This window comes from Taudactylus pleione, unplaced genomic scaffold, assembly GCF_031769625.1.
Source record: "Taudactylus pleione unplaced genomic scaffold, aTauple2 ptg000086l, whole genome shotgun sequence".
Taxonomy (NCBI): Eukaryota; Metazoa; Chordata; class Amphibia; order Anura; family Myobatrachidae; genus Taudactylus; species Taudactylus pleione.
The window spans coordinates 19305211-19331395 of record NW_028284488.1 but is presented as its reverse complement, the minus strand read 5'-3'; the positions used below and the strand labels follow the sequence as shown (position 1 = coordinate 19331395).

General features: G+C 45.0%; 1 protein-coding gene across 2 annotated transcripts; it reads right to left on the bottom strand.

Annotated features, from left to right (window-relative positions):
- Positions 1 to 4364: 4364 nt before the first annotated feature.
- Positions 4365 to 19292, bottom strand: ECHDC3 (enoyl-CoA hydratase domain containing 3). 2 transcript variants are annotated; one of them, XM_088468754.1, is made up of 5 exons: positions 19228 to 19292; positions 15383 to 15504; positions 10977 to 11074; positions 8525 to 8725; positions 4365 to 7613 (listed from the first exon to the last, which is right to left on the bottom strand). In XM_088468754.1, exons 2-5 carry the CDS (start codon positions 15492 to 15494, stop codon positions 7293 to 7295), a joined length of 732 nt encoding a protein of 243 aa, XP_088324880.1. In that variant the 5' UTR covers positions 15495 to 15504; positions 19228 to 19292; the 3' UTR covers positions 4365 to 7292. The 2 variants fall into 2 exon arrangements, with proteins under 2 accessions (XP_088324880.1, XP_088324879.1); XM_088468753.1 differs by lacking the exon at positions 19228 to 19292 and adding an exon at positions 18742 to 18944.
- Between the last annotated feature and the right edge of the window lie 6893 nt (positions 19293 to 26185).

Below are 26185 nucleotides of genomic sequence, written 5' to 3'. Positions count from 1 at the left end.
CCTAGTGACCAACCCTACCCTCCACTACTATAGCCTAACCCTCCTTTCCCTGAAGAATGTTGCCATCCACAAGGGGTAATACAGAACTCTCATCTTTACTGGATAATAAACCGGATAAGACACTCCGCACACAACAGTTAACTTGAATATGGTGTAAGTGCCTCATAGCAGGTTTTCGGGATTTCCAGTAGACTCAGTGCACACTGTCTAATTATCTAGATAAGTACTCCTTTATTTGGACATATATATATATATGCAGTTTTTAACTATGTATAATATAATACAGGGTAACAATAATTATATTTATTAAACGTATTTTAATATTGACCAAGCCGCATATGGAAAATTATTAGAGTATATCCATTTCATTATACCTACTAAGCGCTGTTTTCTTTATTATATGTATCTCCCTATATCTGTCTACTCCTAGGCCCAGGGGTGTATTAACAACCATCTTACCTTGCTCCACAGTGCCATCTTTCCAGTAGGTTTGGGATAAAAGATCTACATGAAAAATATCTTTGCTTTCACTGCGCAGCACCATCTTCCAGAAGAAGTCACTGGGAAGATGGCACCGCGGCGGAGGAAAGACCTATGCAACAAGCTCAAGAAAGTGTAACTATCCAGAGTTTGTGCCCACTAGGCAACACCATCAATAGATGGCTTTGCCTATAGAAGCCTACAGGCTTATCGCAAAAATCCACGGAGAGGTATCTAATTGACACTCATGCACATTAGAACTCCTGAGTCATAAACCCAGAAGTAACTGCATCACCGGGATTGCTCTCTTTCGGAAGAGTTGTCTGGGAGGATAAGTATTCAGTTAAAAATGCTGGTATGCAGGCAAATAGGGGGAGATGTATAGCAATTAGTAATGAATGATACATCACCCCATATAACTATAATAGGGGCATATTTATTATAAAATGCAGTCAGCTCCCAAAAATTAAGGGCCGGATTCATTACGGATCGCTATTGCGATTGCAGCTGCAATTGCGCACGCAGATCCGCTGTGAAAATATGCCAATATATGCAATGCCGTCGCAGCCTAACATAAGAACGCCCACTTCCCCTTACTCACATCTGTAATACATTGCAAGTCTGCGAAACCATCGGTAACATCAAGTACCATCGGAGCCTCATTCACAATTACAACAGGTCTGACCTTACTCAGAATTTGCTAACCTCATTGCACGCAAAGAAAGCGCAAGCTGCGTATGCCATCGCAGTGTCTAATTTATGCACAACCCTGTAATGGCGTTCAAACCCACACTGATACACCTGCATTTAGTCGTCTACCCCCCCGACACCACCAAACGGACAGTTCCTGTCAATCACTCTGCGATGGGTCTGTGTAGACACTGCGATCGCAATGGAGCCTTTGCGCGTGCGCAGTACGCAACAATTGGCTGTCCGCGTGCGTAATCGCAGTTGCGATCAGTAATGAATTAGGCCCTAAGACTCCTTATCGTCGAAATACAGATGGGGGGGGGATGTACCAATCTAAGTTGCCAGGACCCAGGCTCTGATAAGGCTGTTTAATTGAATTTAACTGTCTAATAGTGGGTACACACCCAGCATATATATACACATCTGTAGATGATGGTCATTCATATGCACTGAACGACGATCATCTTCAAGGCAGCAGCGGGCAGCCCGTACACACTTGCTGATTGACAGATATGTCTGCAGATATAGCTGTCCATCAGCTGTGCAGCACAGCCAATGTGATATGTCTGTGATGATATCGTTCACAGACATATCGCGGGTACACACTGGCCGACGGGCACCAGATATATTGGCCAATCAATTGATCGGCCAATATATCTGTCACTGTGTACCCAGCTTAAAGCTGGGCATCCACTATACAATTATCTGTCAGATATCTGTCCAATCTGACTGGTTGGACTGAAAACCTGGTAATGTATGGGAACAAGTGACAATCGTCCATTTGCTCACAAACACTGGAAAATAGCCAAAAATGGTTCAGACAAATTGGTTAAAACACATGAATTTAACCAATTTGAACAATTTTTTTGTCCTTTTTCAGTGTTTAAAACCATATGATCGACTGTCATTTGCTCCCATACATTACCAGGTTTTCATTCCAACCAGCCAGATTGGACAGAAAATTGTATAGTGGATGCCCAGCATTACACTATTTAAAGATGACATTAGCCCACATATAAAAAGATGAAAGCATAGCTTTGTAGATCTTGTTACATAGCATCCCAATAGAAAACTATGGGGACGGCTAATGTGAAGGCACTTAATTTGGTCCTTAAAAGTATCTACACATCCATTTGTTTATTTTAAGGGCTTAATTGCTTGATAAATAGGCCCCATAATCTGTCTCTATATGTCTCATTCAAAATTTGATCAAATATAATATTAGATTACCTCACCCATGGATGATCAAAGAATCCACAAAACATGACCGGTTGGTTGTACTTGGGGACTGGAGTTGAGAAGAGAACACCTGGTCCAAGGTGAACAGCACACAACCATACAAATAAACATTTCTAGTGTAGCACTAGCATTTTATGAATTAATATATTTTCTCAACACAATTGTATAAGACATTAAAGCCCCCCAAGCACAATTCTGTGGAGTTTCTAGCTGTAAAACAAATGTATACATTAAAATACTGTTGCAAAAATATATAAAAACTTTGATATCAGCACAACTTGATGGCAATTTGTGCTGCTTCTTTTAACTTTTGTTATGAAACTTTGAGCTGTAACTATTTGTATGATAATGAAACCAGTTTCTATGGGCATCTTCTCATTTGTGTATGAAAGGCGCACTCATACTGTTATTAGCAGTAGAAGATGTTTCAAAACAATTTATTTTCCTATCCAGATCTTCTTTTCAACAACTTTCAATAAACTGGTAAATACTCTGTGGACATATCTTCATCTGTTCTTGTTACACCTGTGTTCCGAAAGCGCACTCTATATCACTGGGTTATTGTAAATGTATCTGTTAATTTCTTTTTTGACTTGTGGAATGTAACTTTTCCCATGTGACCACCAGTGAAAATTACCTTTACAACAGATCACACTGAGCAGAACTATGCACAGCAATGTCGTATACTTGTGACTGTTTATGCAACATCTAAATATATAACAATGTTTCCCTCACTACTTCTTGCTACTGAAAAGTCACACCTGCTGTTTGTGGTAATCGAAATGTTCCAAATTGTCTGGACACAATGTTTCTCACAAAGCAATTTATCACCTAAACTTTTCCTTGATATTTTGTAGCAAACATTAATTTGTGCATCACATCATAGAATCAGTGTGCATGGATACCTAGGTATGCATTATTTTGCTTGCATTGGGTTATAGTTGCAAACAGCAGCAATACCCTATAAACAAGGTGTAAGTAAATCAAACGGAATGGGTATTAAATCCCGCTGGCTGAATAGCTGCCGGTTCATATCCTGACGCTGGCAGCCCGAAAGGAGAAGATCCCAACAGGGCAGGTAAGTACCCTAACCCTCCCTTAGTGGTGCCTAACCCCTCCCCCCAGTGCCTAACCCTAATCTCCCCCCGGGGGTGCCTAACCCGCCTCTTACCGCACCTTAAACCTAACCCTCCCAGGGGGGTGCATAGCCCTAACCTCCCCCCCAAAACCTAACCCCGCTACGCTACCCAAACCTAACCCTCCCTCCCCCCGGCTAACGCTAAGGGCGCCCTGTACTTACCTTGTTCCCTTCGGCATTCCGGCGTCGGGATTAAGATAGGCGTCGGTACTTCGAAATCTATCTTAAATCCTTGTCGGGATTCGGGTGTCACTATATAAGACCATAACTACATCCCCTTCACACATATGATGGTATGAACGGACATAGGGCCTGATTCAGAGCCGGACGCTCTGACCAGAGCGCTCGCTCTGAATCAGGGCCCTCCTCCATTAAAATGGAGCGTCCTCCTGGACGCTCGTATAGCTGTGGGTCAAAAAGATGGTCGCGATGGTCTTGACCATCGCGACCATCGAACTTGCGAGGGAAACCCTGCGGTCGGGTTTCCCAGCCACAAGCCCTGGAGTGATTTTGGCTCTATCAGAGCCAAAATCACTCCCACTGACATCACTAGTGATGTCAGTGGGGCCGGCTTCAGACAATAGGCGTTCCCATGGGAACGCCTCCGTCTGGCAGGCACGCCCACCAAAGGGGGCGTGCTGTCAATCAACATCGACAGCACGCCCCCTTTGGAGCGAGACCCCGAGCGATGGAAAGCCCGTTGCTCGCCGGGTCTCGCGCATGCGCACGACGGAGCTCCCTCCGTCGTGCGCATGCGCAGTGGGGAACATCGACCCACTTGCGAGTGTACTGCCGCTCGCGAGTGGGTCTGAATGACCCCCATAATCTCTACACACAGCACACACACTGAAAAAATAAAAGCAAGTAATTTGAAGTGTAAACTTTTCTTTCTGAATTTCAATCAATTCTTAAATTCTGCAGCCATCAACTTTTATTGGATGAATATATTTATGGCACTGCAGTTTCAGTACTAATAGAATCGCATTAAATGCAGAAAAAGATATGTATCACTTAAAATTTAGCGTTTACACTCATAAAATAAGTGTGCAATGAAATTTGCATTTGGAATAAATAGTAAATGTTGTTAATATGTCTCTTTAAGTAACTTGTATATAAATTTACAGTACATTTACTATACCCCCAGTGAAATGAGTAAAGTATACCAAGTATACATTTGATAAATCTCCCATTATCCAGTTAAAAACATTACAAAGGGTTTTTCACAACATATTATAAATCAATTCCTTCTTTTTATATAATATAAAAGAGTTAATAAAAACACTAATCGTTTGCTTCCTTGGCATCCAATGCAAGTTAAAGAACTCTACTGAAAAAGGTTTGGATGGAGTTTACCTGTCTAAAAATGGTTCATCAATCTAGCAGTCTTCTTGATGGTGCTACCCGACTGCCCATTTCACAGAAAGCAGTCTTGTGCCTCCCTTGTGTACTTTCAATAAATAGTGGAAAATTCACAGGAAAGTGTTATCTACAAGGGGCAATACAGCTGTCTCTCAGAAACTGGGTAGTCAGCAGCATAGAGCAGTTAATGACCATTTAAAGCTTTGGTGATTACAGGAATGCTACAGCCTGGATGAGTAAAGCTTTCTATTTAACTCATCATGAATGCCATAAATAGATATCATCCTCCATACACCAGCAAAGTTCTGCATTTTACGCTTTTCAAAGGGGATGTAGTCAAAAGTTCAACAATGACATCATTCATAATGTTGACAGTTATGATGATGACATTGTTAAAATGTCAACAGGCAACGTGTGGACATACTCAGAATGTGGACAGGTGAAATATCAACAGTCAGAATGTCAACATTAGGGTTAGGCTGCGGGGAGGGGAGGAGGTTAGGGTTAGACACTAGATGGTGGGTTAGGGGAGAAATACTCAACCGAACGCCGGAGGTCTGACCCGGAAATCACAGTCACATGACCGTCGGGACCCAGAAGACACGGGAGCAGTTAAGTTGCCGCTGGGCCACCAGGGACGATATGTCAACATTTCATCACTGTCTACAAGATGAGTACCTGGTTAACATCGATAATATGACCATGACGGCATTCTCATATCAACATGCTGAATGTTGGCATTATGACTGTCACATATCATACCTAACCTGTTCAAAGTGTATGGAAAACATACTGTTTTGTTACAGAACAGCAAACACCAAATAAGAAATTAAGTCATCACTACATAGAAGTCTAATGTGTTTTTTTTTCTATCTAGAGCAGACATGTCAAACATGCGGCCCGTGATCAGAAGCCTCACAAGCCAGCGTTCCCAGTGATGCAGCATGCGGGTGATGTCATGACGTTACCCGCATCGTCAGCGACAAGCGGAGACTACGACTGCCGCTTTGGATCTAAATAGATTCAGTCAGTGGCAGCGTCTGCACGGGACGGCGGAGGTGATGACGCCGTGGACTGGAGTGGTGCCCAGCGGCCATCGTGAAGAAAGGTAAGTACTGCACAGACAGGTGAGTGGGGTCTGTTCTATACTCGGAGGGGGCACAGCATAAGGGACATTACTGGGGGTACTACTAAGGGCATTACTGGGGGCTCTGCATAAGGGGCATTACTGGGGGCACAACATAAGGGGCATTACTGGGGGCACAACATAAGGGGCATTACTGGGGGCACAACATAAGGGGCATTACTGGGGGCTCTGCATAAGGGGCATTACTGGGGGCTCTGCATAAGGGGCATTACTGGGGGCACAACATAAGGGGCATTACTGGGGCTCTGCATAAGGGGCATTACTGGGGGTCTGCATAAAGGGGCTACTGGGGGCTCTGCATAAAGGGGCATTACTGGGGGCACTATTAAGGGCATTACTAGGGACTCTGCATAAGGGGCATTATTGGGGGCTCTGCATAGAGGGGCATTACTGGGGGATCTGCGTAAGGGGTATTACTGGGGGCACAACAAAAGGGGCATTACTGGGGGCTCTGCATAAGGGCCATTACTGGGGGCACTACTAAGGGCATTACTGGGGGCTCTGCATAAAGGGGCATTACTGGGGGCACAACAAAAGGGGCATTACATAAGGGCCATTACTGGGGGCTTTGCATAAAGGGGCATTATTGGGGCCTCTGCATAAGGGGCACTACTGGGGGCACAACATAAGGGGCATTATTGGGGCACTGCATAAGGGGCATTGCATAATGGGCACAAATTCAGGGGGCATTGCAAAAGGGGCTCTAATACAGGGTGGAATTGCATAAGGGGCACTGCATTGGTTTTTATTAATAATAAACCTTTCAAAATTGCATACAAGACTTTTTTTTTGTTGCGGCCCACACACTCTTAGACCTTGAATACTAGGCCTAGTTGGTATTTTGAGTCTGACATGCCTGATCTAGAGACTATTTATATAATGAAAAATAATCAAAATGTTAAAATAATTACTTATATTACAAATACAACATTGCCTTATTAAAAAAAAAAAGTTATAGGGGCTAGACTTATTAGGAAGCGATTTACACCCCCGAAATTTAAAATGCAAATATTAAATTCAAAACCAGGCATTTTAAATTTCCTAATCAAAACCGACTCCTAGTAAATCTAGCACACAAGACCCTAATAGTTGCCCTTTCTAAATATATAGTTTTGAATGTGTGTTGTACAATCGTCAGTAAATTTGATGTACATTTCCTGTTTTACAGGTAAGAAAATCAGTAGCAGCAAAATCATCATTAGACATGTAACAATATATATAATTTAATCGTTTTCCCGATCAGTCTACTGAGTTAGTCCAAACTGGTTTCTTCTTCTGTATGAATGCCTCTATCCCTTTCTGGCCATCCTTCAACATCAGATTTTCCAACATGACTTGTGATGCCAGTTCATATGCCCCATCCAGGTTCTGTGACATTTGCTTGTAAAATGTAGCTTTTCCTAGAGCGACAACAGGGCGACTTGCCTGGCAAATTTTGCGGGCAATTTTCATTGTCTCGTTTTCCAAGCTCTCCTCGGGGACCACCTTGCTAACAAGACCATGCAGCAAAGCATCTTGGGCTGATATTGGTTCACCTGTGAACAGCATTCCCAAAGCAACCTGCACAATAGAAGCAGACTGACAAGTACAAAATTCTGCCACGTAGAAAAATAGGGAAATGCAGAACGTAACGTAAACATACAAACATGTTAGATTACGGTCACTGCTGGATGATATATTGGATAGAAGTGCAATTGATTTTGGTCATCATATTTTGTGATAGGCATACTATATCTTGCCTATGTACTGTGCAGTTCTGTATTATGTGCTCTATATAAAGAAATATATATTTGCTTAAAAATATATGTATCTTATTTGATATGGATAATATAGGAAAATGCAGAAAAAGGAAAGTCTTATATTTTATCATAGTCCCACTTTACTAAGATATGTTATTTTCATGTAGTTAGTACAACGGGATGTAGTCAGGAAGCCGGCGGTTGGCGACAGTGAAATCCCGGCATGGGACTAATGATAGGCATCTAAATACAGATGCCTATCATTAGCCCCACGGCGAAATTCCCACGCCCGGCATACCGAATGCAGGCAAGCCGGGCGTCGGGAGGCGATAGCCAAGGAAGGGGGGCTTGGGGGCGTGGAGTGTTAGGTTTAGGGACTCACGGAGGGTCTTAGGGTTAAGCACCCCTCTGAAAGGGTTAGGGTCAGGCTAGGGAAAGGGGGCGCTAGCATCAGGCACCCTCGGGGGGAGGTTAGGTTTAGGTACCCCTAACGGAGGGTTAGGAGTCTTACTTACCTCTGTAGGGATCTTCATGTGCCGGCCTTCTAGCGTCGGTATTTTATCCGCCGGGCTAAGGTCCGGCAGTAATTCATATGGATTCCAGTACAACTGCAGATGTATACCCCTATTTTTTTCTGCACATCCCAACATTTGTTAAAGGATAAAGCCAGAATGCAGAATTAAGGGTATCTGAAGTTGGTATTCTTTTAAAATAAATATAAAACGTACTGACCTTTCTCGGCACAGCTCTTCCCAAAGCAACAGCAGGTGTAGAGCAAAACAGTCCAACATTGACACCTGGTGTAGCAAATTTGGATTTGTCAGATGCCACAGCTATATCACAGCTAGCCACAAGCTGGCATCCTGCTGCTGTGGCAAGACCATTGACCTGGGCTATAACAGGGACTGGTATGGTTTGGATTGTTTTCATAAGCTGCAACAACACACAGCACATGTTTGTGAAGTAAGCCGATACATGTGGAGAGGACATTCTCCCCAGTGTTCGCTTTGGTAAAAAAATTTTTTTATCTTTTCCACTAAAAAATGTAACATGGGTAGCAATGCTGAATGCAAATATTATGACTGCCATGCACGGACTATTATTACATTCAGTATTAAATGTTAAGACTGAACACACTCTTAGCCTACTACTTAAAAAGATGTACATAATGTATTGTATTCCACCAACAACGCAACACATTATTTACTATATGGGCAAAAGTATGTGGACATCCATTTTATAATTAGTGTTTTTGGCATTTCACCCACATTCATAGCTAAAAGGTGCATATAATCTCTAACCTAACATCACAAGTAGAATGGGTTGTACTGAAGACTACAGTAACAATCAATGTGGCACAGGTTTAGGATGCAATCTTTCCAACAAGTCGGTTTGTCAAATATCAGTGTTACTTAGAGCTTCCCAGGTCACCTGTAAGTGCTGTTATTGTTAATTAGAAACCTCTAGGAACAACAACTCAGCCAATAAGCTCATAGAGGACCTGATTCTAAATTGGATGCAAAGTGGTTGTAATTACTGAATGTGCAGAAGGTAAATTTACTACCTTATACTAATACAAGCATCTGTAAGGCTTTGAGTGGGAAGCCGCACCGCAGTTTTCCGATTCAACCGTCATCAGCACTTGCACCTGCCCCATTCTAGGTGCAAGAGATCTGTCAGAAACAGGTTTCCTTTCGCTGTACGCACACCTCAGAAGAGCACGGAACTCTAGCTACAGTCTCATGAGATAGATTTCCCATTCACGCAACGAGAGAACCAGCCAACATCTGTCAGATTCACACTCCTTGCATGCACAGTTTGCGAAAACTCATCCTACTTAGAACCAGGCCCAGATCAAGACTGACGAGTAATGAAGCGTGTAAAATAGTCTGCCGAGGGTTGTAGCAATCACTACAAAGCTCCGAACTGCCTCTTGAAACAACTTCAGCACATGACTGTTCATCCGGAGCTTCATTGATTGGGTTTCTATGGCCAAACAGCTGCACACAAGATCACCATGCACAATGCTAACTGTTGGTTGAAGTAGTGTAAAGCACAACGCCATTGAACCATGGAAACACGTTGTCTGCATTAATGAATCACACTAATGTGGGTTTGGCAGATGACAAAAGAATCCTTCTTGTCAAAAGTACTTACTGCCAATTATAAAGTTTGGTGAAAGAGTAATAATGGTCTGGAGCTATTTTCCTTGGTTTGGCCTAAGCCCCTAATTTCCAGTGAAGGGAAATCTTAAGCATACAATGACATTATAGACAAGTATTTGCTTCTAACTTTTTGTCTACAGTTTGGGGAAGTCCCTTTCACTTGTCAGCATGACAATGTGCCCATGCACAAAGGGAGGCTTATATAAAAATGGTCTGCCAATGTATAAGAACTTAATTGACCTGAATAGACCCCTAATATCAAACTCTACAAACAACTTCTGGATGAACTGGAAGGCTGACTGCTGGCCATGCTTTATTGCCCAACCTCAGTGATGACAGAATGGATGCAACTCCTGAAGCCATGTTCCAAAATCTAGTGGAAAGCCTTCCGAGAAGAGTGGAGGATCAAAACTATGAGGAGACAAACTGCATATTAATGCCAGCATCCGGTTTAAAGATCAACAGCGTCTAGATAGACACTCAATAGGTCGAACCAGATGATTAACAGGGACAAAATGTCGACTGAGAAATGGTTGACAGTGCAAAAGGTCAACAGGAACAAATGGTCAACACATTTGTTCAATATTTTTAAGGTTGAGGGTTAGTTTGAGGGTTAGGCACTTACCGGAGGGTTAGGCTGTGGAAACGGACAGTTAGGGTTAGGCACTAGGGGAGGGTTAGGATGAAGATTACACATAAATAATAATTAGAAAAAACGTAACGTCCATTTTTTTCTGTCGACCATTTGTGCCTGTCGACCTATTGTCTGTCTATCATCTATTGAGTGTCTATCTAGACACTGTTGATCTTCTATACCACACCCATTAATGTCCATTGCTTTGGAGATGTTCATCAAGTACATATGGGTGTCATGTTTGGGTGTCCATATACTTTTGCCCATGTAGTGCATTTAAGATTTATATGAGAAATGTGTTTCTTCTGCTATGGGTCATGTCATGTGATTATAGCACAAGTCTCTTTGATCAGATACTAAATCTAGGTTCAGTATTGACATTCACCTTGACACAAGTATTAAATACATCTGCATGGTATGCATTCCCATGTGCTGCTGTAAATTCCTTTAGATTGTGGCCAGATGAATATACAGGTCCTTCCGCTGAAAAGCAGACAATCATTGAAAGAAAAACAGGTGTAATATTTGAAGTTATTGAAATTAAATATATGCAGCAGTGATAGCATAACTTTACTAAGGGTTAGTTTAAAACATAAAACAATGTAATCCTGCACTGCGTTTTTATTCGCGTACACTCACTTCCCAGTTCTCAGAAACCCCCTTTAGTCTTATTTTTAAATTAATTCAGGGGACATTGTGACCATCTTACATGTGTTACTATTCTATAATTTAATTATTTTATTGCATTGGTTAAAGTGCACTTAAATATCTATATAAATCCATAAAGTGGAATGTATGAAGGTCTCCCCATTGACAGTATAGCACGAGGCTTGATGTCCATCATCACCAATAACGTAGAAAAAATATGTTCTCTTAGGGCCGTATTCAATTAGCGGCGAAAACAGACGTTTTACCCCAAAAAAACGGCTACAGCGTGCGATGTTGATGTTTAAAACACTTGAAGCATCCATATCCCCCCCGAAAAATCAGACCCCTTACGTTAAAAAAAATTTTTTTTAAACTGTTTTTTTTACCTAAAATTTGCGCTTTAATATTTTGCCAATGTACGCAACCTACGAAAACATGTTGGGGAAATTTATCATTAGGGGGGGGGGGGGGGGTGTCCAAAGGGTTCTGAAATAAATCCTCACATTTTTAGCCAAAAATAGGGATTCCGCATTTTTTTTCTCCTGATCTGGGATGGAGAAACCTTTTTTTGGGCCAAAAACTGACTTTTTCGCCGATGGCAAAAAAAAAAGTACATTTTCACCGCTAATTGAATACTGCCCTTAATGTTCTGCAAAATTCATGCACTTATCCCGTGATCAGCAAGGAGCTCCTCGAGCAGCCTAACTCTTCCAATCAGAAAATGCATAATGTTGCACCGTTGCAAACTGACATTTTTGTATATAAAAAACAAGAGCATTTTGAACAGATGTGAATATTATTGCATTGTGGGACCTGTATTTATGCACATTTGTACAGTAACTGTTTTGGCCGGTTTCAGGGTAAGGGTGACAGGGAGAGGCAGAGGGTGACAGGGAGAAGCAGTGAGTGACGGGGAAAGGCAAAGGGTGAAGGAGAGCGGCTAAAAGGGACTGGGTGATAGGGAGAGGCAGTGGGTGGCGGTAGAGGGTGAGAGGCAGTGGGTGATAGGTGAGGGTGACAGATAGAAGGAGTGGGTGACAGGCAGTGGATGACGTGAGAGGGCAACAGGGAGAAGTAGTGGGTGACAGGGAGAGGGTAACGGAGAGGCAGAGGGTTACAAACAGAGGGTAATAGGGAGAAACAGAAAGTGACAGGCAGAATTAGTGGGTGACAGGGTAAAGGTGAAAGGCAGAGGGTGACAGGGAGAAGCAGTGGGTGACAGGGAAAGACTGAGGGTGACGGAGAGCTGGTGAAAGGGAGTCGGTGACAGGGAGACAGTGGGTGACGGGGAGAGGTAGTGGGTCAAGGGTAGGGGCAGATGGTAAGTGAGGCCTCTATAGGAGGGTGTAAAGGGGGTGAATTGGATTGGAAGGGCTTACTGGGACATGAAGGGAAAGTATCAGTGGGGGAGACAGGAAAAACAAAATACAAGGAGAGAGAAAGAGAGAGAGAGAGAGAGAGAGAGAGAAATCAGGAGTATACTGTAAGTAAGGAACTGACCTTTCACCCAGTCCTTGTGCAGAGACACTATCTACAGCAGGTAACTTCCCCTGGCTGACATAGCAGGGCAAAGCCAGAGCCCAATGAGTAACGGAGGAGACGAGAACCCACATGCCTGAGTGTAGCTGTTCTAGGACTAGGAACACAGCCCAGACTCCTCTCAACTGGTTTTTGCGTCGGGGCCGGTCACTAGCGTGACTTCAGGCCCCCGGTAACAGCAGTGTCAGAGAGAAGGTGGTAAGAGGAGGGGAGGAGACAGGAGAGGAAAAGAGGGGAGGCTTCAAAAGCTGAGGTGCAGCTTCAAAAGCCGATGTTAAAGGCTTGAGGTGAGGCTTCGAAAGCCGAGGTGCGGCTTTGAGGGCGAGGCGGAGCTCTGAGGTGTCTACCAGGCCGAAAGCAGCCGCAGACGCGTCGAGAAATAAGAGAAAAAAAAAATTCTGGTAAGGAGGCTAATGGGTGGTCCAGTGCACACTCGGACCTCCCCTTAGTTTCACCTATGGAAGCAGGGTAGTGTACTCAGGGCCTGATTCATTACAGTACGCAATATAGCGTATGCATGCAGTTCAGTGCGATAGTATGCTAATCCATAGCGATCGTAATGAATGTATAATTTAGCCCTATATTTTCCATAGTGAAGTGGTTAATACACTAATTTATTTTTGTCTTAATCTGGCATAGTACATTGGATTAAAAAAACAAACCGTAGAATTTAGGAATGCAAATGAGGTAACCTTCAAAAATCTTACCTACTTTACAGACAGGTAGCCAAACAGAAGGATTTTTTCATTGTTCACAAAATGTAGGGTCACATGATACATTATAAAAATAATTGTGCAAATAGTTATAAAAAAAACATAAATGGAGCACATATACGAAAAGGGGGCACATACAATTTATTAAGATAAAGTGGACACATATACAATTTATTAGGGGTTCATACATTTATCACGATACAGGGAGCATAGTAAATATTATTTAAACCGAAAAAGAGTAGATTTTCCTTTAATTTTTTTACCCTAGTACCCACAGGTCAAGCATACCGGGTAGGGGCCAATGCTACATAACATTGGCCTAGGCATCCCTAAATACAAGGGCCTGAACATATCTCCTAGAGGTGCAAGAAGATGCTAGTCATCACGTCCCTTGTTATGTTCATCACTTAGCAACTACCACCAGCTTCCTGCGCCCGACCATGATTTTGTGGTCCCCGTTGCTAGGCAACCAGGATGCTTCTTAAGTTTCACATGCACTATCCATTGCTTAGGTCAGGAAGCAAGACGCTTCCTGTTTAAGTTCACAAGTGCAGCAGGCTTGATCAGGAGTAGGCTGATTCCCCAAACCTTACTCCATTGGTCATGGTTAAATATCAGCACTTGAACCTACAAGCCTGTATTTTGATTAGTCGCTGCTGACTCGGTTTTTATTTTAGCATTTATCTTGCCTGTTACAGGCACTTAATTTTTTGTGGTGGTGAGGAGGTTTTGTGGCAGGTATTCCTGAGGTTGGTGTAGCTAGTTAATAAATTCATTGGTTTGTATTTTTTAATGTAAAAAAATGCCCACCAGTGCCCTCACCTCTACCACCTTGGAAATGAGGCCCTGATTCAGAGCTGGACGCTCTGACAGAGCGCTCGTTCTGAATCAGGGCGTCTTTTTTTTTTATGGAGCGGCCCCCGGGCCGCTCGCATTGCTGTGGGATACTACCCACAGCTAATGCGAGCAGCCAGGATGATGGTCGCGATGGTCAAGACCATCGCGACCATCGGGCTTGCGATGAGACCCTTGTGGTAGGGTCTTGTGGCCGCAAGCCCCAGAGAGCTTTCGGCTCAAACAGAGCCGAAAGCTCTCCCACTGACATCACTTGTAATGTCAGTGGGGCCGCCCCCAAACGGTAGGCGTTCCCATGGGAACGCCTCCATCTGGGCAGCCACCCCCCAGCCCGCCCACCAAAGGGGGCGTGCTCTCACTCAACATCGACAGCACGCCCCCTTTGGTGCGAGACCCGGAGCGACGGATTGCCCGTCGCTATCCAGGTCTCGCGCATGCGCACGACGGAGCTCGGCGCTTGCGACCGGGTCTGAATCAGGCCATGAGTCCCATAAATTGACAAAAAAAAAAAACACTGTCCACCATTATGGTTTGAAAAAGCCTTTATCAGCAAAACAGTGTAAGCTACAGTACCTTACACTAAAGATGTATCAAATGATTCCCGATAAACAAATGTGATCTTGCATTTGCCTATAAGGAAAGGCTTTACTAATATTGCACAATTACAAGTTGTTGGAAATAAAATAGATTGTGCACAGGACCACTTCAGTCACAGGACCACTGGTCAGAATACAGTTGTTGCCAAGGTTATGGGGGGGGGATCAGGTTGTGTCTGATTATTGGGTGTCAAGTCAAATCATTGTAGAGAAAATATAGGCGAACATATCCTACCAGAAGATAATTTGGGGATTTATTTTGTGGCAGAACCAACTAGGTATAGGACTCTGTGGCAAACAAAAAACATAATAAGGAAAGCTTGTAAGAAATAGGACTTGTATTATACTGGGGAAAATACATTGTGCAGTTTGTTTTAGTGATCAGTATGGGTGCAGGCAGAGAGTGTGGGAGTAAATGTGAAATTTGGGTTAAAAAATACCTGCAATCACAATGACTCTCAAGTTCACGTCCTGAACCTCATTTAGGATGTCTTTCTGAAGAGACTGTAGCATGGCAAGAGACAAAGCATTTCTTTTCTGTGGATTATTCATAGTTATTTTCCTGCACAGGAAAAATAATCACTTTAGTTTATACTCATTCGCCAACAAAAACAACAAAAAGTCTGTGTCTGTAAAGGGCGCACTGTAAGGATTTGGGGCTGATTCAGAGACGTCGCAATGCAGATGTTTTCGCAAATGGACTTTTTTTTCCCTACTGTGCATGTGTACAAGTCACACTGCGCATATGTCGCGATGGTCTTGCAACGGTGGTCACAGGATTTATTTGCAAAGTGATCGACAGGTAGGCGACAGGGGAGGGGCGGTGGCGACACACACAGGCGTGCTACAACTGTTTTGGGGGCACGTCCCAGTCTGTGACTGCAATCCTGTAAGAGGTTGCAAAGGATTCGGCGTCTCAGGGCCTGATTCAGACCCGGTCGCAAGCGCTGAGCGCTCACAACCGGGTCGATGTTTGCCCACTGGGCATGCGCACGACGGAGCCGGCTCTGTCGTGCGCATGCGCGAGACCCGGCTAGCGACGGGGGCTCTGTCGCTCCGGGTCTCGCACCAAAGGTGGCGAGCTGTCGATGGTAATCGACAGCTCGCCCTATTTGGTAGGCGTGGCCGGGGGGTGGCTTCACAAACGGAGGCGTTCCCAAGCGAACGCCTGCCGTTTGTGGGCGGCCCCACTGACATCATCAGTGATGTCAGTGGGAGAGCTTCCGGCTCTATTAGAGCTGAAAGCCCTCTGGGGCTTGCGGCCACGAGACCCTACCACAAGGGTCTCGTCGCAAGTCCGATGGTCCCGATGGTCTTGACCATTACGACCATCAACCTGGCCACTCGCTATAGCTGATTCAGAGCGAGCGCTCTTTCAGAGCGTCCGGCTCTGAATCAGGCCCTCAGTTCCAATGGCCATTTTGCTTGACCATAGCCTTACTCAGAAGTCCGATGATCGACCGATGTGCATCCGATGGTTGCGTCCTTGTACACAAGCGGAGGATCTGCGGTGCTGCCAATGTACGTCTTAAAATAAAATTCCAGTGGTTGTGGTATTTGCATATTTTCCACAGCTGCTACGTACAGTATTGCAGCAGCGATGGCACTTGCACCTATCTCTGAATCAACTGAATTAGGCCCTTGGTCTTTTCTTTATAGGGTTTAGGTCACAAAAATGTTAAGTTATTAGTATTATATTATTTTATTGCTTGGAAAAATACTTCGGGAGGTCTGGTAATTTATTGTACTCCTGAAATTGGGATTTGAAATTACACAGGATGTTCTTAACTTTCTTTTTCATGATTCATTATTAAATTTTTAATGAATAGTGTAATTCCATTTACTTTTTGTTATCAAAAAATGAAAAAAGTCTGGTGGCGCACTTTCTGTGCATATGCACAAATCACTGTCGTTTGCATTATGCTTTTTATCACTGACTTTAGATATATTCTGTTTTTTTTTGTTGGTTATTTTTTTATTTTCGCTTGGTCTACAGAAGGCATGTCAAACACGCGGCCCAAAAAAACAATTTATGCAGCCAAACAGTGTGGGCCCAAATACATATATTATGCGGCCCAGTCACCCCTGCCGTGATCGGAGCTGAGCTCCGATCGCGGCAGGGGTGACTGGGCCACATAATATTTGTGTTTACTCTATTTAAAACTTGGAACGCTCGTCTCTGAAGCTATCAGAGACTAAAGAAGCCTCTGAACGCTTCAGAGGCCAGAGTTCCCAGTGATGCAGTTTACAGGTGCTCAGGTGACGTTAGGACGTCACCCGCGATGAGAGGAGCCTGCCCTGCTGGATGTAGTTAGATCCAGTCAGCGGCAGCGTCTACGTGGGAGTGATGCCCAGTGGCCAGTGTGAAGAGAGGTAAAAGAGAGGTAAGTACTGCACAGTGGGGCCTGTTCTACACTGGGAGGGGACACAGCATAAGGGTCATTACTGGGGGCACTACTATGGACATTACTGGGGGCACAACATAAGGAGTACTACTAGGGGCATTAATGGGGACACTGCATAATGGGCACTGCCTAAGGGGCTCTAATATAGGGGGCATTACATTAGGGGCACTACTGGGGGCACTGCATAAGGGGGCACTGCATAAGAGGCTCTAATGCAGGGGCATTGCATAAGGGGCTCTTATAAAGGGGGCATTGCATAAGGGGCTCTTATACAGGGGCACTGCATAATGGGCACAACAGTGGCATTGAATAAGGAGCTCTAATACAGGGGGCATTGAATAAGGGGCACTGCATAATGGACACTACTGGGGGCACTGCGTAAGGGGTTCTAATACAGGGGGCACTGCATAATGGGCCCAACTACAGTGGCATTGCATAAGGGGCTCTAATACAGGGAGCATTGCATAAGGGGCACTACTACAGGGGGCACTGCAATGGTTTTTGTTAATAATAACCCTTTCAAAATTGCATATTAGACTTTTTTTTCTTCCGGCCTACTCATACTTAGACCTTGAATCTTCGGCCCGGCTGGTATTTTGAGTTTGACATGTCTGGTCTACAGAACTGTACACAGTAAAAAAAAAAAATGCTTCTCTGGCACTCAGAGCATACTTCCCGAATTTTCAGGACACCTTTCCGGGAGCAGCCAGTGGAACGCTGCTCTCATCTTCAGGGGGCAGGGCCAGACTATAGCCGTCATTAGGCGCCGCGATTCGTGTCATTTAGCCCCGCTCCCTCCCTACGGCCCCCTAAATTTCTCTGAAAATCTCTCCATCCTGCCAACTTAAGTAGCAAGTGGGCGGGATGCGGGAGATTTGCCTACTCTTTCGGGGGTGAGGGGGGGTAACCTGAAGAATTGGGAGCCTCCCGGGAGAGTAAGCAAGTATGACTCAGAGTATATTGGACTTAGGGCCTGATTTATCACGAATCGCAACAGCAGCCGATGGATTAGCACTGCGATCACTTACACAGGTACAAAGCCATCGCACAAAAGGAAAAAATTATGACATGTATATTAACACTTCTATATAATGTTTACAAATGGAATACAATGTTTTAGCGTACTTTTAGTGATAAAAGTAGTACACAGTAGTTCTCCAATCCTAGACCCACTTTTAAATGGTTGAATGTGCACTTGAAAATATAACTATATATATATATATATACACACACACTCACGAATGTGCAGCCCCATAAACACACTTTTTTCCCCTTTTAAAACAGGTTTCCCATTTAGCAGACTAACTTCCTCTTCCCATAATGTTTTCTCGAAAGTTTGTACTGTCCGAGTCCTCTCCCCTGTAGCTGGAGCCCCGTGTACTGTGCCCCTTTACCTGATCCCACCCTCCTGCACGCAGACCGTGAGTGCTGAGTGCTCCTGCTGCACTGTTCCTGTCACCCATCTCCTCGGCAGAGCCACAGCCCGACAGGAGAGTCTTACTGCAGCAGGAAGTAGGCAGCCGACTAATACATTCATCATAGGAACCGGGCTTCAGTCTCTCAGCCTCAAGCTCACAAACACAAACTTCTGCACTTTGCACTTAGCAGATGGAAAACATCACTAGAGTATAAACACAAGACCTAAATCTGTAGATGCAGTGCTGCCCCCTAGTATGGAGGATTTGCTCTGCAGAAAACTCCCATCACTAGTGATAAAATGTGCAGGCTCAGCAGCACTGTACAGTGATATCTATCCTAGCTGAGAGACGATACTAACAGGTAAGTAGTAAAATAGACAGAATCAGACAGACGGACACATAAGATGACTGCTATATATGGTCTCATGATTTCTATGGGTTTTACAATATTTACAGTAATACCTGTCCTGTTAGATTATCACTAATTAAATGCTTTAGGCTCTAGGGAGCCCGTCTGTTAAGCGCTGTCAGCATCTAGATCTGTGCACCAATTGGACACTCATCAGGTGGAGAAGGGGAATACGATTGGTTAGCAGAGCACAAAAACAAATTCAACTGTGTACATGCTCCGCCCCCTGACCTGTGCTCCTCTTCCAATGTGTGCTCAGGGCCTGAATCCCGCAAGGAACGCAGTTGCTTATACGCATGCAGTCGTCCAATTGTTGCGTTTTGCGCATGCATCTCAGTGTGTGTGTGCGCGAACCAATCATTGTGATTGAGACTGCGATCACAGTGACTACGCAGACCCATCGCAGAGTGATTGATAGGAAATAGTGTTTGTTGGTTGTGACAGGGAGGTGGTTGGCCGAACGCAGGCGTGCCAGTGCGTTTGAATGCCTTTGCATGGGTATGCATCAATTATCCACTGCGAGACCATTCGCAGCCTACGGTCTCATAGCGTGCGCTGAAGTAAGCAATTCCTGAGTAAAGTCTGACCTGCCTTAACTGTTCGTATGGGTTCTATAGTACTCGATTGCAGCGGCAAACGCAGGATTTCTAGAGGGGGGTTTCCAAATGCTTGATTTTAAAGTGAGTGTGGCCATTCCATTAAGAGGGCAGAATTAGCACTTACCCAGCTTTAATATGCATCATACAAAGTGTATTGGGTGTCATAATTCCTGCATATACAGGACCAGTGATCACAGTAAGCCTTTAGATGCTGCAGTTGGGCCATCCTGTCTGGGCTGAATGTTTTTATTTCACATGCGGGCACCATTACAGAGCATGGGAGCAAAACAGTTTGTGAGAGCAGCAGAAGGACTTAGCACTGCCCTTGACTTACAGTATATGTACATACTGGTCTCCTTATACACTGGATAGTGTATTATTATACAGTATTAATAATTAACCCCATTGATGGTCTATAGCAGTGCACCCCTAACTGTAGGTTTTCCAGATCTCCTAGTTGGTGCACAGGCCTATTTATTACTGGCTGACACATGTTAAAAGATCCACAGGTGGTGCTAATCATTTCATTTGTGATACTTAGAAGAACATGCAGCACTAGTAATATTCTATTGTGGTCATGGTGTGGGCTGGGGAGGGGGGTTTGCCTATGCGATTGTACTGATGTTTTTGCAATCTTGCTAACCATTACAGATGTGCGTGTAAAGTAAAGTGGGTGTCCTTATGTAGTGCTGTGGCGGCATTACGTTCGCTATGGATTAGCATACTATCTCATATTGCGTACCGTAATGAATCAGGCCCTCAGTATTCCATTCCTGAGTACACTACCCTACTTCCATAGGCAAAACTAAAGGTGCCCACACACATACCGATCTGCCCACGATCAGCCGATGTGTACGATTTGTGTACGATTTCCATTGAAACTCTCCCCGGCAGCTCTACACACGATCTCCACACGATTTGGTGTCCAATCTTCAAACGATCTCTCCTGCAGTCAGACTTTTTACACTGCATCGCCTCCTAGATTGTCAGATCTGCCCTACTGCACGGCAGATCTGAAGATGCGATGTGCGACCAGCGGGGACGCGCATCGCATCGTGATCGTGAGTGGGGACTCACGATTTCCTCACGATTTGGCCATATTTTACACGATCTGTCGTTCCAATGTGTCGGAATCGGCCAGATCGTGTAAAATATCATTAGCCTCCTTACCAGAATTTTTTTTTCTCTTATTACTCGACGTGCCCGCCGCTGCTTTCGGCCTGGTAGACACCTCAGAGCTCTGCCTCGCCCTCAAAGCCGCACCTCGGATTTCGAAGCCTCACCTCAAGCCTTTAACATTGGCTTTTGAAGCCGCACCTCGGCCCTCAAGGCTGCATCTCAAGCCTTTAACAGTTCGGCCCTCCAGTCGCACCTCAGCTCTCAAGCCGCACCTCGCCCTCAAGGCCGCATCTCTGCCGGAGCCTCTGCAGCGTCCCCGGTGCCCTCCATTTAGAGCCCCACACTGGAAACTATATATACATAATTACATATATGTTATTATTTACTCTACTGGAGGACAACTTTATATGTACATAGAGTTCTGCAATTACATGTCTCTCTTCATGTCTCGTGGTCACACCTCCTTTTCAGTGCCCACAGCAGTGCCACTAGGTAACATAAGTTCTGGAGAGGGGTTGGAACGAAGGGCCCGATTCAGACCCGGACGCTAAGCTGCGCATGCATTGCAGTGCGCGTGCACAAACCAGTCACTGCGATCAGAATTGACGCTAATTTCGGTGACAGAATGTGCCGTTTGTGGGTGGTAACAGGGGAAGGTGCTTGTGAACGGGGGAGTGGTGCTGCAAACACTGGAGTGTCTGGGCATCAAAACTGAGTTTTATGGGTGTGCATAATTAGCATGGAAGCGTCATTGTACACGTCACTTGGTTGTACTTCAGCCTGCAGTGATCACAGTGTTTGCAGCGGGGTAGGGTCTACCTCAAGCGCTGCATGCTGCTTCGATGGCTCTCGATGGTTCCGATTAATCATACACTTCCTGGAGATTACGTGTGTTTAGAAAAAAAGCATCTTTAGACCGGCGTGCGTTCGCTCTGCCGTCGCTCTCTAAGACTAAAGGTGCGTACACACTACACGATATGCTCCCTGAGCGATATCGTGTAGTGTGTCCCCGGCAGGCTGTTCTCAATGTCGTTCATGACATTGAGCACAGCCGCTGAACGATATCATTAACGATATCGTTCAGCGCCGGGCTCTCTCCCCCATTCCCCAACATGCAGCAACCTGACGAGGTCATCAGATTCTGCTGCATGTTCAGGCGATGGACAATGTCAGAAACGACCATCGGTAGTGTGCATCGCTGGTCGTTTCAGACATAAAAGTGCATGATTTGTGCACGATTACTGAGCGATTGCACGATTACGATGTCGTAATCGTGCAGTCGCTCAGTAATATCGCCCAGTGTGTACCCACCAATAGAGGGCGTCCTTACACCAGACAGTGTGATTGCGGAGTTTGCATACCCGGCCCTTTTTGGCAGCGAGAGAGCGCAGCTTAGCGTCCGGGTCTGAATCGACCCCTTAATTCGCACCAGGGGTTCCACAGATTCGGCATATTTAACGGATGCAGGAATATTAAGAATAATTACCTCCATAAAACACTGGGGTGGGCAATAAGCGTCCCTCCAGCTGTTGTTGAACTACACATCCCAGCATGCCTTGCAAAAGTTTTAGCATGGCCAAATAGCAAAACTGTGGCAGGGCATGCTGGGATGTGTAGTTCAACAACAGCTGGGGGGGCGCTTATTGCCCTCTAACTTCTACTAAAGGAGCGTCCGGGTCTGAATCGCCCCCAAAGACCACCCATTACCAAATGTCTAATTTCGCCTATGTCTGCTTCTTTTAGGTTGCTGTCAGGGCCGGTTCTAGACCCAGCGGAGCCCCCTCTATACCCTACACTACTGACCTCTCCATACCCCACACTACATTACTGACCCCTCTATACCCTACACTACATCACTGACCCCTCTATACTCACCATTACATTACTGAACCCTCTATACCCTACACTACATTACTAACCCCTAAATACCCTACACTACTGACCTCTCTACACCCTACACTACATCACTGACACTGGGGCGGTACACCTGTCAAACCATAACGCAGGTGTCCTAAGGTGAGCTCAGGGAGGACAGAAACCTCCGGTGGAGCAGAAGTGCATAAGCTTGGCTCAACATTACATCACTATACTCACCATTACATTACTGAACCCTCTATACCCTACACTACATTACTAACCCCTATACACCCTACACTACATTACTGACCCCTCTATACTTGCCACTATAGCAGTGACCCCTCTATACCCTACACTACATTACTGACCCCTCTATACTCGCCACTACATTACTGACCCCTCTATACCCTACAGTACATTACTGACCCCTCTATACTCGCCACTACATCACTGACCCCTCTATACCCGACACTACATTACTGACCCCTCTATACTCACCATTACATTACTGAACCCTCTATACCCTACACTACATTACTGACCCCTCTATACTCTACACTACATTACTGACCCCTCTATACCCGACACTACATTACTGACCCCTCTATACCCTACACTACATCACTGACCCCTCTATACTCACCATTACATCACTGACCACTCTATACTCTACACTACATTACTGACCCCTCGGGAAGCAATCGGGAAGCCGACTGCCTATATACCGGCAGCCGGCTTCCCGACTGTCTTATCCCGGCAAGGTTGAAATGCCGGGCGTCTAGATGTAGACGCCCACATTTCCCCGACGCCGGGAGACCGGCGCCCGGCATCACGATCGTAGTGATGCCGGGCGCCGCGAGCGAACAGCCGCGGGGGGGGGTTAGGTTTAGGGCTCCCGGGGGGGACTTAGGGTTAGGCACCCCCCCGGGAGGGTTAGGGTTAGGCTAGGAGGAGGGAGGGTTAGGGTTAGGCACCCCCGGGGAGGACGTAGGGTTAGGCACCCCCCGGGGGACTTAGGTTTAGGTAGGGGGTGGTTAGGGTTAGGCACTTAGAGGGGGGATTAGGGTTAGGCACTTGGGGGGGAAGTTAGGGTTAGGGGGGTTAGGTTAGGTTAGTGGATACTTACCTATCCACGATCGGGATTTCCAGCGCTGTCGGGCTTCCGCTGCGTCGCACTCTGCTCCTGTCGGGCTGCCGCTGACGGGAATCGAACCCATTCCGACCCCTCTATACCCTACACTACATTACATAACTGATCCCTCTATATTCACCATTACATCACTGACCCCTCTATACCCTACACTACATTACCGACCCCTCTATACCTACACTACATGACTGACCCCTCTATACCCTACACCAGAGGTTCTCAAACTCGGTCCTCAGGACCCCAAACAGTGCATGTTTTCCAGGTCTCCTCACAGAATCACAAGTGATATAAGTGGAACCACCTGTGGATCTTTTAAAACGTGTCAGTGAGTAATGAATACACCTGTGCACCTGCTGGGTGACCTCGAAAACATTAACTGTGTGTGGTCCTGAGGAGCGAGTTTCAGAACCTCTGCCCTACACTACATTACTGACCCCTCTATACCCTACACTACATCACTGACCCCTCTATACTCACAATTACATTACTGATCCCTCTATACCCTACACTACATCACTGACCCTTCTATACTCACCATTACATTACTGATCCCTCTATACCCTACACTACGTCACTGACCCCTCTATACCCTACACTACATTACATTACTGACCCCTCTATACTCACCATTACATCAATGACCCCTCTATACCCTACACTACATTACATTACTGACCCCTCTATACTCACCATTACATTACTGATCCCTCTATACCCTACACTACATCACTGACCCCTCTATATCCTACACTACATTACATAACTGAATCCACTATACTCACCATTACATTACTGATTCTTCTATACCCTACACTACATCACTGACCCCCCTATACCCTACAATACATTACTGACCCCTCAGTACTCTACACTACATCACTGACCCCTCTATACTCACCATTACATTACTGACCCCTCTATATCCTACACTACATCACTGACTCCTCTATACTCACCATTACATCACTGACCCCTCTATACTCTACACTACATTACTGACCCCTATATACCCTGCACTACATCACTGACCCCTATATACCCTACACTACATCACTGACCCCTCTATACCCTACACTACATCACTGACCCCTCTATGCTCACCATTACATTACTGATCCCTCTATACCCTACACTATATCACTGACCCCTCTATACCCTACACTACATCACTGACTCCTCTATACTCAACATTACATCACTGACCCCTCTATACTCTACACTACATTACTGATCCCTTTATATCCTACACTACATCACTGACCCCTCTATACCCTACACTACATCACTGACCACTCTTTTCCCTACACTACATTACTGACCCCTTTATATCCTACACTACATCACCTACCCCTCTTTAAACTACACTACATTACTGACCCCTATATACCCTGCACTACATCACTGACCCCTATATACCCTACACTACATTACTGATCCCTCTATACTCACATTTACATTACTGATCCCTCTATACCCTACACTACATTACTGACCCCTCTATACCCTACACTGCATTACTGTCCCCTCTATACCCTACACTACATTACTGACCCCTATATACCCTACACTACATTACATAACTGATCCCTCTATACTCACCATTACATCACTGACCCCTCTATACCCTACACTACATTACTGATCCCTGTATACTCACCATTACATCACTGACCCCTCTATACCCTACGCTACATTACTGACCCCTCTATACCCTACAATACATCACTGACCCTTCTATACTCACCATTACATCACTGACCACTCTATACCCTACACTGCATTACTGACCCCTCTATATCCTACACTACATCACTGACCCCTATTTACCCTACACTACATTATTACACCCCTCTATACCCTACACTATATTACTACACCCCTCTATACCCTACACTACATTACTACACCCCTCTATACCCTACACTACATTACTGAGCCCTATATACCCTACACTATATTACTGACCCCTCTATACTCTACACTACATCACTGACCCCTCTATACCCTATACTACATCAATGACCCTTCAATACTCACCATTACATTACTGACCACTCTATACCATACACTACATTACTGACCCCTCTATAACCTACACTACATTACTGACCCCTACATTCTCTACACTACATTACATTACTGACCCCTTTATACTCACCATTACATTACTGACCCCTCTATACCCTACGCTACATCACTGACCCCTCTATACTCACCATTACATCACTGACCACTCTATACCCTACACTACATTACTGACCCCTTTATATCCTACACTACATCACT

What these genes read in the sequence shown, in the direction of transcription:
- ECHDC3 (XM_088468753.1), bottom strand. Translation starts at nt 18,887, where the DNA reads ATGATGAATGTATTAGTCGGCTGCCTACTTCCTGCTGCAGTAAGACTC. An exon ending in TATTTAATACTTGTGTCAAG is followed by an intron (nt 8,726 to 10,976) that starts GTGAATGTCAAT and finishes GTGTTGTTGCAG; the next exon opens with CTTATGAAAACAATCCAAAC. An exon ending in GAAGAGCTGTGCCGAGAAAG is followed by an intron (nt 7,614 to 8,524) that starts GTCAGTACGTTT and finishes TCTATTGTGCAG; the next exon opens with GTTGCTTTGGGAATGCTGTT.